This window comes from Sinocyclocheilus rhinocerous, unplaced genomic scaffold (assembly GCF_001515625.1).
Source record: "Sinocyclocheilus rhinocerous isolate Xijiao unplaced genomic scaffold, SAMN03320098_v1.1 scaffold1878, whole genome shotgun sequence".
Classification (NCBI taxonomy): domain Eukaryota; kingdom Metazoa; phylum Chordata; class Actinopteri; order Cypriniformes; family Cyprinidae; genus Sinocyclocheilus; species Sinocyclocheilus rhinocerous.
This window is the reverse complement of record NW_015630544.1, coordinates 16,998-31,438: the sequence shown is the minus strand read 5'-3', so window position 1 is coordinate 31,438 and position 14,441 is coordinate 16,998. Positions and strand designations below refer to the sequence as shown.

At 35.6% G+C, this 14,441-nt stretch overlaps 1 protein-coding gene across 1 annotated transcript in view; it reads left to right on the top strand.

Annotated features, from left to right (window-relative positions):
- Positions 1–14,441, top strand: part of LOC107740544 (homer protein homolog 3-like) — a 40,379-nt gene that overhangs the window by 15,810 nt on the left and 10,128 nt on the right. The window contains exons 3-7 of the mRNA XM_016552988.1: positions 75–231; positions 5,486–5,617; positions 6,785–6,894; positions 9,916–9,940; positions 11,435–11,526. Coding sequence (XP_016408474.1) covers positions 75–231; positions 5,486–5,617; positions 6,785–6,894; positions 9,916–9,940; positions 11,435–11,526 — 516 coding nt within the window. The remainder of the gene's footprint in view (positions 1–74; positions 232–5,485; positions 5,618–6,784; positions 6,895–9,915; positions 9,941–11,434; positions 11,527–14,441) is intronic.

Genomic DNA, 14,441 nt, shown 5'->3' with positions numbered 1-14,441 from the left:
CCAGGTGTACGTTTTAAATCCCAGATTTCTGAGTTTGAGCTGAATTCAGTCGTGTTGTTTTCCGTGTGTCGCAGGGAACAGCCCATCTTCAGCACTCGAGCTCATGTGTTCCAGATCGATCCCGCCACCAAACGCACCTGGATCCCGGCCAGCAAGCATGCGGTCACCGTCTCCTTCTTCTACGACGCCAACAGACACGCCTACCGCATCATCAGCGTGGGCGGGACCAAGGTGAGCGAGCGGCTTCTCCGCTTTACCGCTGCAAATGTTGTCTTTATCTTGCGTAATAAAAACAAATAGAAATACAGAGTAGGTAACATACATTTACATTTATGCATTTGAAAGATGTGTTTATAGTGCATATAGTGTATGAAACCTTTTTTAAATGTATTTAATTCAATTCAATTCAAGTTTATTTGTATAGCACTTTTTGCCATACAAATCGTTGCAAAGCAGCTTTACAGAAAATGAAGTTTCTACAATATATTTAGTATATTTACAATACAGATAATTTCAGAGCAACTTAACATTAATAAATAAGCGTTGATTTTGTAAAATTCATAAATTATGAAAAAAATTCAGTGTCTTCTGTAGAGCTGCTTTACAGCTGAAAATAGTGTCATAATTCAGATCAATTTAGATTCAATTTAATTCAATAACAGTGTCAGTGTTGCAAAGGCTATTAATTATGAAACAAACCAGGGTTATTATAATTACCTAAAATTAAAACCATACTGAAGTCAACTGTCATTATTCAGCTCAATCCAGTTCTATAATCCATTGCAACATTCATCAATTATGAAAATAGTGTGATAATATTGCTGAAAATTATTTTGACATTTCGATCTTTTTACAATAATTATTGAGTCAAGAGGGAGGTTGTAGGTGATGTCAATTAATTTTTATTCACACTGGAAATGGAAATTCAATGGAGTGCATTGCATAGTGCGAAACTGTATTGCACTTAATGTTGTTTGCTTGTTTATTGCACATTTTGTCAAATGTGTGTCATCATGCTATTCAGTGCATGTGCATACTGTACTCATGTTGCACAGACTGCACACTAGCAGCGTGCTGTAGGTTTTGCAGAAAGCCTCTCGTGGTTATCAACAGTGCAGCATGCCAGGAAATCCACCCGTAATGCAATAAACATCTCCATCAGCTACAAGCTTTCAGATGGTGATTATTGAGTGCATGTGATTAGAGCTGAACGAAATACTCCCCGCGAGAGGATTTATGCTGGAGTGAAGGTTAAGAGCTCAACACCTGATATCAGAGCGAACAAGAGGAGCGTTGAGTGCAGGAAGACTCCCGCATCGGTGCGGAGCTGCATGACTTGCATCCTGTCGGGATAATCGATACTCGTTGATGGAGCGAATCAGAGCTGTCTAACCACTCGACCGGAGACGCTGATCGAAGAGTGGAGCGCTCAGGAGGAAAGACAGCAGCTCACAGACGACCTTGAGTCACTACCATAGTCTCACAGAAACTGTTTGCAGATTGTTCTGGGCAAGCCCCGCCCACTTAGACAGCATCTGATTGACATGTGAAGTGACCAATGACAGCTTGTTTTGCTTTTATGTGCTGTTCGGGTTAATATAGAGGCTTGTTTCTGACACAGGGTAAAAGATATTTAAAAAAATAAAAAAAGGTCATTGCAACTTTATCTCACAATTCCATAAACATAGAATTGTGAGATATAAACTCAGAATTGCGAAAAAGTTTATATCTCACAATTCTGAGTTTATATCTCGCAGTTTTGAACACAGTTTGGTCTTTTCTTCTCAGAATTGCAAATGTATATAAGTATATTTATATAAATTGTGAGACATAAACTCCCAATTGCGAAAAAGTTATAATTGTGAGATAAAAAGTTGCTATTAATTTTCTTTATTTGATAATCTGTTCTGGAAAAAAAAACAATTGCGAGATGTAAACTCAGAATTGTAAGGAAAAAAGTCGGAATTCTGTTTATATCTGGCGTCTGAGTTTATATCTTGCAATTCGGAATTCAGAATTGCAAGATGTAAAGTCCGAATTTTGAGAATTACATTACCTTTGTTTTTATTCCGTGGAGGAAATGGGCTTCTAGAGGTTTGGAATAATCGAAGAAAAAATGGTTTTTGAAAAAAAGTTTCTACTGCTCCCCAAGGCTAAATTTATTTGATTAAAATTCCAGTGAAAACAGTAATATTGTGAAATATTATTACAATTCAAAATAACACTCTTCTACATGAATATCTGTTCAAATGTAATTTATTTCTGTGATGCACAGCTGAATTTTCAGCATCATTACTCCAGTCTTCAGTGTCACATGATCCTTCAGAATTCATTCTAATATGCTGATATATAAGAAACATTTCTGATTATTATCAATGTTGAAAACAGTAGTGCTGCCCAATATTTTGTGGAAACAGTGATACATTTTATTTTTCATGATACTTTGATGAATAGAAAGTTCAAAAGAACAGCATTTATTTGAAACAGAAATCTTTTGTAACATCATAAACGTCTTTACTGTTACTTTTGATCAATTTAATGCGTCCTTGATGAATAAAAGTATTAATTTCTTTCGTTCCCCAAACTTTTGAGCAGTAGTGTGTGTGTTTGTGAGGAAACTGCTGATTGAATAAATGAACACACACACACACACACACACACATTCAAATTGTTTTGCTCTTTTAATATTGCTCTATGAATGCACTGTGGTTCATGGCTGTGTTATTCGGATGTTTATCAGAAGCAGAAACGCTCGCTGTCTGTCTGCCGTCCTTCTCAAGGAGTCTGAAAATGAAAAGAGGCCCAATAATATCGCAGGCATTTGTTTGGCTAAAGAATATGGTGCTGTTTTGTATCTTGATACTCATGAATATGATCCAGAGTTTCCTTTAGTCTGATGAAAAATACAGTAATATTGTGAAATATTATTACAATTTCAAATAGCTGCTTTCTATATGAATGTATTATTGATGAAAAATACAGTAATATTGTGAAATATTATTACAATTTCAAATGGCTGCTTTCTATATGAATGTATTATTAAATGTCATTTATTTCTGTGATGCGCAGCTGAATTTTCAGCATCATTTCTCCAGTCTTCAGAGTCACATGATCCTTCAGAAATCATTCTAATATGTGTATTTTTACTGTAAACAAACACATCTCATGCATTGGTATTTAACTTCACCTCTCTTTTGAGTTGTTTGAGATGCTCTTTTTTTTAGTTTAGAAAAATATTTATATAGTTATTTTTTCATTCAGCATGGACACATTAAATCAATTAAGAGTGACAGTATTTATAAAGACAAATACATATACATCTTTTTAAATATAGAATCATCTTTGCTGCTGTATATTTTATATGAACTGTTTTATAAATTTAGTATCTTAACTGTCAGTGTGTGTGTGTGTGTATAAATATATATAATTTTAAGAAATTAAAATTTTTATTGTTCAGCTAGGATGCATTAAATTAAACAAAATGATCAAAATCGTCAGAGAATCCTGAAAAATAATGTCTATATTCAATATATTAAAGTTTGTAACTTGAAAGTGTTGTAGTAAAGAAATTAATGCTTTTATTCAGCAAGGACTCATTAAATTGATCAAAAGTAACAGTAAAGACGTTTATAATGTTACAAAAGATTTCTATTTCAAATAAATGCTGTTCTTTTGAACGTTCTATTCATCATAGAATCCTGAAAAATAAAATGTATCACGGTTTCTACAAAAATATTGGGCACCACAACTGTTTTCAACATTGATAATAATCAGAAATGTTTCTTGAGCAGCGTATCAGCATATTAGAATGATTTCTGAAGGATCATGTGATACTGAAGACTGGAGTAATGATGCTGAAAATTCAGCTGCGCATCACAGAAATAAATTACATTTTACTTTATTTTCACATAGAAAACAGCTATTTTACATTGTAATAATATTTGAAGATGTTTAAACCGAAGATGGCGCCGACGCTGATGGCTGCCTCCGTGGCGTGCTCCGCAGTTGTTTTTATGTTTTTGTTAGTTCGTCCTGTCTTTAGTTATATCCCTGCAATCAGTTTCACCAGAGACGAATTGCTGGACATTCGGCAGTACACACCACCCGATATTTCACCGTTTGTTCTGTCACTGTCATTCTGTTACACTGTGGAAGCTTCTGTCACGAAAACAAATTCCTCGTATGTGTAAACATACCTGGCAATAAAGCTCATTCTGATTCTGATTCTGATATTTCACAATTTGACTGTTTTTTCAGTATGTTTGATCACAAAAATGTTGAAGATAAAAGACTTAATTTTAAAAACAGAATCATTTATAAGCACCTCTATTGGTCTTTCTAGTTGTATTATTGCTTCATCATTATTAATTAATTAATAATGGCTTGAAGTGTTGTGATCATCTTTGTGCAGCATTATTGGTTTGTTCAGATTTAAAGGGGTCATATGATGCTTTTTTTAAAGATCATTATTTTGTGGGGGGTGTGGCAGAGTCTTAACTTTGATAAAGAATATCTCTTTGGTTGTGAGACTTTAGTCTTTGCAGCTTCAGGGATCTTATCTATTCACGAACAGCTTGTAACACTCCAAAGAGAAAGGAAAACTTGAAATCGCATCATATGACCGACCCCTTTAAAGAAAAAAACATGGTTAATTTTAGATATTTATAAAACATTCAACATGAAGTGTTTATCATCACAGTCCCTCACAGTTATTAGATGTCATGTTTTACACTCTCTCAGGGGTCATAAGAGTGGCTCCAGTCAGACTGTTAACCTGAACGATTGCGGTTTAGGCTTCAGCATTTATTAATGATCTTCTATTTAAAGCTGCATGAAACACTTACACCAGCTTGTGCTACAGTATTCTTCTTCTAACTTCTTTATACACACTCGACTTCAAATACTGTCCCAAACAGCACAACATAATATCAACAGTTTGCATAAACTTGCATAAATCATGTTTACGGTATCGCTCTTTCTTGGTCTATTTGAGGTCAGATGTTGTGGCTAAAAATAGATGTTATTTGAGACGTAATGGTTCTAAATCATCCTGTTGAGGTGGGAATAATCTTTATGTTTTGCTCCACGTAAACAGTGCTTTACAGATATTTGCATTACAAACCTTTCTGGTATTCTTGCACATGTTGCGTAAAAGTTGCCCGATTTTATGATGTTTTTAACTTTAACTTAAAGGGATAGTCCACCCAAAAATGAAAGTTATCATATTTTACTCACTCTCATGTTGTTTCAAACCTGGATGAGTTTCTTTCTTCTGTTAAACACAAAAAACGGTATTTTAAAGGATGTTGGTAACCAAACAGTTCATGGTAGCCATTGACTTCCATAGTATTTTTTTTCCATACTATGGAAGTCAATGGGTACCGTCAACTATTTAAATTTTTCACAATTAATATTCTGGTTTTGTGTTCTTTTAAATGGGTGCTTATTCAGAATTTTCTGCGATTGATGTCCTCTCTTTTGGCAGGCGATCATCAACAGCATAGTCAGCCCCAACATGACGTTCACTAAGACATCTCAGAAGTTCGGTCAGTGGGCAGACAGCAGAGCAAACACCGTCTATGGCCTCGGATTCGCCACGGAGCAGCAGCTGCACCAGGTGTGAACGTCAGGACAATAATGTCTTTAAAGGAGATCTATCATGCCCCTTTTTACAATATGTAATATAAGTCTCAGGTGTCCCCAGAATGTGTCTGTGAAGTTTCAGCTCAAAATATCCCACAGATCATTTATTACATCATTTTGAAGATGCATATTGAGTGAAAGCAGAAACACGCTGTTTTCGTGCATGTCTCTTTAAATGCAAATGAGCTGCTGCTCCCCGCCCCCTTTTCCAGAATTTGACTGTGCCTTTACAGCTCGTGCCTCGGATATTCTGCTAAAAAAACATCTGTTTGGTTTTGATTATCATGTCTATCGCTTAAATCATGCATTTTAAACCATATTAGTTTAAACTTCTGATATGCAGTTTTCTGAGCGCACACATCCGAAGCGAACGCACAGAAAGCGGCTGTCACACGGCATGTGAGTACTCTTTCATGTCTTATTGCGCTTAAACTGTCAAATACACACAAGTTTACGTAAAAAAACCACACATGAGTTACAAAAACACACTCACTCATGTCTGTGAACGTAAACAGCTGGCAAAGAAATCGCATGTTTATATTAGATCTGTGTGGCAGTAACGTAATATACAGTAAATAAATCAATAAATCCACAGCTCTCTTGTCTCCTCTGTGGCTGGGACTCTAAACGGTGTTCTGTGCTCATCTGTGCAGCCGAAGACAGAACAGTTAGCTTGCTTTGCTCGAATGTTCACCATGGCGTTAGATCTGGTACACCGCTTGTGAAAACACAATGGCGGCGCCGTGGGTGGAAACTTGCAGATTAAGGGCGGTAGTATTATAATAATATCCCCTTTCTACATCACGGGGGGGAGTGAAATCTGAGCTTGCAGAGAAAGGCTTAATAAAAAAATTTACTCATTTGTTCTTTCTCACGTTTCCTGGGTTGGAATGATGCACCGGGGACCCGCTTATAGCACTTAAACATGGGAAAAGTCAGATTTTCATGATATGTGACCTTTAATGGCCCATTTATAAAGAAATTACACAATGCATTGTCTCTGTGCAAATACATGAATACAAATTCTTCAAATTAAATTAGGAAGGTGGAAAAAAACAACATAATATAGTTTTACACAGACATGTTTGCACATACTTGCATCACCTCTTATATAATACAGCACTATGTGTTTTTGTTGCAGTTTGCTGAGCGTTTTAAAGAGGTAAAGGAAGCTGTGCGTCTGGCCAGAGAGAAATCACAGGACAAGATGGAGCTGAGCACCGCAGCTCTCAATATCGCAGCGCCTCAGGTGTGACATCATTTATTTTGCATACAATACGTATACATATACAATACATAAACAGGTTGTGCAGGCGCCATTTTTGCCCCCGTATCTTGAATTTGATGACATTTTTGTTCATTTCGCTGGCCTCAGGCACCAGTTAATTACCGAAACTGCTCGCAAGCACCCACAACACCCTAGCAACTGCTTTGAAAAGCCCAAGCAACTGTATAGGAGTGATGAACACCTTATCAACCATATTACTTTGCCCAGGCAATAACTCGCAACACTGGGCAGCTTAGAAACCATACAGAAATGGCCTGGTAACCATTTAGACCACCAAATAAGCTGCATGGCAACACCCTGGCAACCACCCAACATTCTAGAAGACAGGCAGTACATTAAAGCTGCATAGCAACACCCTGGCAACCACCCAACATTCTAGCACCATGGCAATCCATTGAAACTACTGCTTAGCAACCACATAGCAACATCCTATCAACCACTCAGAGCACTTTAGCAGCTGCATAGCAACACCCCGGCAACCCTGTCACTCACAACACATTAGTATCTGCTTAGCAACACCCTGACAACCACCCAACATTCTAACAGCCTGGCAATGCATTAAAGCAGTTCCTTACCAACCATCCTGGCTGCCAAACAACATTCTAGAAGCCTTGTGTTACATTAAGCTGCATAGCAACACTCTGACAACCCCGATACTGACAAAACTTTAGCAGCTGCATAGCAACGTCCTGGCAACCACCCAACATTCTAGAAGCCTGGCAACACATTCCAGCCACTCCTTAGCATACACGTAGCAACATCCTAACAACCACTCACAGCACTGTAGCAGCTGCATAGCAACACCCTAGCAACCACCCAACATTCTAGAACCTGTCAACACATTGCATCCACTCCTTAGAATCCACATAGCAACATCCTAACAACCATTCACAACATTTTAGCAGCTGCATAGCAACGTCTTGGTAACCCTGGCACACACAACACTTTAGCAACTCCCTGGCAACGTCCCATAGCCGCCTAGCTTTACTCGTCTTCCTGTAGTTTCTGCTCTTCATTTGACAGATCTTGTGTGTGTGTGTGTGTGTGTGGCAAGAGAAGTGTTACTGTAATCCTAGAGCAGGTCATTCGTCTCACTGGGAAGTGAGAGGAGAACTAGGACAGTGATAAAATTATCCGGAGCCATCCTGTTCGCTCTCTGCTAGTGTCTGTCTTCTCATATGATGTCAAGCTGCTGGTCTTTTCAGGTCAGCAGGCTGTTGAAGGGCCGTTAGAGAAGCAGACCTTGGCATTCTGACAAGAGCCATTCGTTCTGCTGTTCACACTGAATTCTGCTCAGTCCACTTCAGTTTCGCTTTTGTCTGCATCTGTTCTCGCTACACAGAATCTGAGAGGACTGAATCATGCTTCAGCAGCAGAATGCATTCATCAGTCCTGTTTCAGTGTTAAAGGGTAGTTCACCCAAAAATGAAAATTAGTCCATGTTTCACTCACCCTCAAGGCATCCTAGGTGTATATGACTTTCTTCTTTCAGACGAATCCAATCAGAGTTATATTAAAAATTGTCCTGGCTCTTTTAAGCTTTATAATGGCATGGGTGGTTGTTTTTGTTCAACAGTCCAAAAGTAGTCAAATAAAGTGCATCCATCCATATTAAAACGCGCATCACACGGCTCCGGGCGGTGAATACAGGCCTCCTGTAGCAAATCGATGTGTTTTTGTAAGACAAATATTCATATTTAAAATTATATAAACACCTTTTTCTCACTTCTGCTAACTGTTGTAGGCGGAAGCCGTTCCGGATGGATGACGTAGGACATATGCGTAGTGTAAGCGCTGGTGATTAGTGACGAATGCGGAAGCGCGATGGAGAGAGAACAAAACAAAACGCTGGTCATGAATTAGAAGCACAAAACGAGGATTTGTAAAGAAAAATGTCGGAGGATTTCGATATAAGCCAAGAGGAGACTGGTTTTCCTTTGGTAAAGTAAGGAAACTTTGCTTCCTTTGCTCCTGTAAACACACTCGCATGCGCTGCGCCTACGTCATCCGCCGGAGGATAGCGGAAGTTACACAAAACTGTTTATATCATTTTAAATATGGATTTTTTTTTTTTTTACAAAAACGCTTTATTTGACTACATTTGGACTGTTGAACAAAAACACCCGCCCACGTGCCATGAAACAGCTTGAAAGATCAAAGACAATTTTTTATATATTTTACTCCAACTGGATTCGTCTGAAAGAAGAAAGTCATATACACCTAGGCTGCCTTGAGGGTGAGTAAAACATGGACTAATTTTCATTTTTGGGTGAACTAACCCTTTAAACATTGTTGCATTGACACACAGTTTGGTTATAATCCAGAGTGACACCTGAAATCTAGATACACTCTTAAAAATAAAGGTGCTTTAAAAGGTTCTTCACAGAGATGCCATAGAGGCATAGAAGAACCATTTTTGGTTCTACAAAGAACCTTTCAGTCAAACGTTCTTTAACGAACCATCTCTTTCTTGCCTTTTATCATCTAAAGAACCTTCTTTCACCACAAAGAACCTTTTGTGAAACAGAAAGGTTCTTCAGGTGTTAAAGGTTCTTTATGGAACCATTTAGACAAAAAAGGTTCTTCTATGGCATCGTGAAGCACCTTTATTTTTAAGCGTGTACGATCAAGATTCACAACTGAATTTTGAGCTCAAGTTTAGTTTATTATTACCTAAATGGGATTTTAGGCTTGATTTGGACTGGTGTCAAAGATTTAAGAGTTACTCATTCATACAGACCATAGTTTAGTCTTGCTCCTGTTGTGAGAACGAGACAACGAGAGTTGCAAATACTGTTGTCAATCTCAAACACTGACTGTGAGAATTTATTCAATTGCAATCAAACTGGAGTGACACTTATACTGCACATGCTCAGTAGAGTCCTCTAGGTTGGTGGAAATGAAATGAATGAATGAATGATGCATTTATATAGCGCTTTATTGTGTATTGCTGTACACCCAAAGCACTTTACAATCATGTGGAGGGATCAAAGTGAGGTCATTTCAGCCATAAAATAATTTTGAGGCGTTAAAGTTTCTAATTTTTGAATGTCCTGTATTTTTTCTGCTGTCTGAAGTTTTGATAACATTGAGTTTAATCTCATGTTTGTAGGGTTTCACTGAGGGGAAATTGTAATAGCTATGAAATAAAAATTGTATGACTATTAAAAGACTGCATCTTTAAAATATATTATATACAAGTTTTTTTTTTAATTCAAGTAAAGAAAGGTTTTTTTGATGTTTATAGTAGTGCTGTCAAACAATTAATCGCGATTAATCGCATCCAAAATAAAAGTTTTTGTTTACATAATATATCTGTGTACGGTGTATATTTATTATGTATATATAAATACACACACATACAGTATATATTTTGAAAATATTTACATGTATTTACATGTACATATTTATATTCATATAATTTATGTTATATATAAATATATTTAATATATAAACGTAACATATTTTTCTTAAATGTATACATGCATGGGTGTGTATTTATATATACATAATAAATAAACACAGTACACACAGATATATTATGTAAACAAAATCTTTAATTTTGGATGCGATTAATCGCGATTAATCGTTTGACAGCACTACTATAAACATAAAAAAACCTTTCTTTACTTGAATTTAAAAAAAAAAACTTGTATATAATATATTTTAAAGATGCAGTCTCGCAATAATTTGATCTAATTTTTTATCTATTTGCTTGACACTACATGTTTCTTATCCAAAAGATGGCAGGTAGATTTGTAGAAGTGTGTGAGCAGCATGTAAATGCCACCGCTCTCCCCCACACAAGATAAATGATGGGAATGACTGTATCTCTTATGGTTTTCTCTCAATGCTTTCAATCCGGATGCCGTCAGTTCTCTCAGGTGAGTTTGACATTCTCTCCTGCACACGTCAGCATGAGCGCCGCGGTGTGATTCAGAGTTTTGTGGGAATATAAGCAGCTGCTGTTGATGTAGTAAAGGGGGTTTGTGCTTTATCACACTCTAACACACACGTCACGTGTCCCTCGAGCTCCACAATCAGCTGACTCCCACAGTCAACCCTGGAGCATCATCTGCCACTGCCGGAGCAAAATCAGGTCATTTTCACACGAGACCGAGACAGACGGGCTTCAACTTCACCAGAAACCAATCATATTTCATACCTGTGAATGATGAAATGAAGGAAAATGACCAAGTGGGAATAATGACTTACAATGACAACTAAAAACTGGTTTATTGCTGGTCTATTTGTAATGATAGAATTCTGCTAATTATGGTGAATTTGCTCACCTTTTATTATTACAAGACTGAGAATGTCCTTGTTATGCATTTCACACTTACCTGCTGAAATCTGGGTCACCCATCAGCAGTGCCATTTGTGCTTGAAAATATGTATTTTTTTAATCATTTCGTTTAAAAACATTAGTAATGAACTTTAAAGAAATCATGGTTCCCCAGCTTTTATTTATTTATATATATATATATATATACACACACACACAACGGACCGGAGGACAAGCTCTTCCGGAGCCAGAGCGCTGACATTACTCTGTCCTCAGAGAAGGAGCGCATTAAGAAGATGCTCTCAGAGGGGTAAGACGTCTGACTACACATCCGCCTTCACACATTTGTGGGGAAATATTGGAAAAGGAAGAGTGTAACAGCCATTTATCACATTATAATGGGCCTTTTCCTGCATGAAAGAGCCCATAAAATGCCCCTAAATTCAGCTTTCTGAGCGCCAACAATTACATGTGAGTTGTTGTAGCAACTGTTCTGAACACCTTAGCAACTGCATAGCAACCGCCTCCAGCACACTTGCATCTTGGCGCCGAATTTCATTGACATTTCTGCATTTTTGGTTCGGCTGAATCAGTTTTGAAGGGCTGAAATCATTAAACAAAGCAATGATTTTTAATTAGAGCAAGAAATAAACATGAATGAACATCGGAAAGTGCTAAAAGAGACAGTACAACTTACTGAAATGTATAATCTTTCATGTAATCACTCAATCAGTGTTTCAACCACAGAAAGACGTCAATAAAACAGCTCTTTGTAATGTCACATTTACCTCAGGAAAGTAATTTAACATCCATAAACTTATTTATCTAGAAAAATAACTCTAGAGAGGAGTATATATGCACTATATTACATATTCGTTATATTTTTAACCTCTTGTCTTCATTATACACCACGTGAAAGTGAACCCTGAGCGGTGAACTAATTTTCGGCAGCCGAAATTTCGGTGCATCTCTAATTATTGGCGACATCAGAAATGGATATTATACAATAGATGCTTTTCTGAACATTTTAGCAATTTAAAAATATTAAAAAAGGATTTTTTACACGGCACCCCTGCTCTCGACAGACTGCACCCCGGTTGGGAAACACTGATTTAATGTATGTTTGATAAGAATAAATCTGTCATGAAAATTTGTTTTATTACAGCCACTGTTGAAATGTTTAGAATTCAACAACAAATTGGAGCAGAAACATAATTATATAATTAAAAAACTGCCTTTTGTGCAATTTAAATGTTCAGTGTTGATTAAATAAATAAATTTGATTAATTAAATGATTTTTAAATAAACTTTATTTTTGGTTTTAGTTTTCAGCTGAATAAAATGGTGTTATTTTATATCTTTGAGTTACTATTATAGTTTTATTAATATTTTGAATCAGTGTTTAATTTTAGATTTTCTGTTTTTATTTTAATATTAGTTAAAGTTTTAGTGATTTTGTTGTGGGGGGTTTTTTTGGTCATTTTTTGTGTCTATATACAGTAGTTTTTATTATTTTTTATTTTAGTTTTAGTTAAGTTAAACTAAAACATCAAGTTAAACTAAATAAAAATAAGAATTGTAGATTTGGCAAGTAGCTAAAAGTGTTTTATATTTTATTTTATTTCGGTTAACATTTATTTTATTTAAAATAACTTTTTTTAATGGTTAGAATTTTAGATTTAGTTTTACATACCTATAATAACCCTGAAATGAAAACTTAGATTTTTTACAGAAACAAGAAACCAAAATAAATTTCAGTACATCACTAGCAAGCACCACTCACATTTTGTTTGCAAACAGAAAGATTTTTACATTTTACATAGAATTTTTATTTTTTTATTTTATTTTATTTTTGGTGGTTTTCTATTCGTGAAGCAGCTCGTCTGACACATTGAGGAGAGACGCTGTACTGATCTGCCATTAGTCTGACGAGTAAGAAACACACACACACACACAGGAATCAGCATGTCCTTTCATTCTCAGCCGTTTGCTCTTGTGTTCAGTCATCACAGGTCTCTTTTCTAACAGGGTTGCTATGGAGAGCGTCTGAATAGTTCCTGTAAAAGTAACCAGTGAAGAGCATTTGTGTGTGGTGACGCTCCACTTTATTCCTAAACGCTGCACAGTTTTCTGCAGTCAAAGGAAATTACAGATCAGATGCTGTTCTGAAAACTGGAGTAGTTTGTTTTTTGACATTATTTGTGAGCCAGAATGTGAAAACAATGGTACACATTTGGACAGTTTTAATTTACTCCGTTTTGTTATTTTCTTTGTTGGCCAAAGTGTTATTTTAGTATTATTTATATACTTTTATAGTTTTTATTTTATTTTTATTTTTACATAAAGTTATTTTTTTATTCTTATATTTTCAGTTCAATTTTAGTTGTTGTTTTAATTTTTGTAATTTTATGCTATTTTTTTGTCATTTTTTAAATATATATTTAAATATTATTATATAATATTAAGGTTTAATTAATTTATTTTTATTTCAGCTATAGATTTAGTTTAGTTTTAGTTTTTATTTAATTTAGTTTAATTTTATGTAATTTAATTTAGTCATTTTAGTGCTTCAACTTAAATTTATTTAATCTAGTTGTCAAAGCAATATTTCAAATGTTTGTCTAGTTTTTCATACAATATTTATATTTTATTTTATTTCAGCTTTATTTAAATTAACAAAAATGTTAGTTTTAGTAAGCGATAATAACCCTGATTGGTCAATATCATAAAATGAACTTTGACACCTGGGAAAGCACATTATTTATGTTGTCATGGTGATAATTGTGAATTTAATATACATTAATTAGATTATTCATATTTGGTTTCCATTTTGCTCTTGTTTAACCCTTTATGAAAACATGTTTTCAAAGTGTCCCCCTTTAAAAAATGTACATAAATAAATGCAGTGAATTTTCACATGCTAACGCCAAGTATTAAAATTGCTGTTTTATAGAGTGCACTCTTAAGAATAAAGGTGCTTAAAAGGTTCTTCACAGCGATGCTAAAGAAGAACCATTTTTGGTTCCACAAAGAACCATTCAGTCAAAGGTTCTTTACAGAACCATCTCTTTCTTACTTTTTATAATCTGAAGAACCTTCTTTCGCCACAAAGAAGCTTTTGTCAAACAGAAAGGTTCTCCAGATGTTAAAGGTTCTTTATGGAACCATTTAGACAAAAAGGTTCTTCTATGGCATCGTGAAGCACCTTTATTTTTAAGAGTGTAT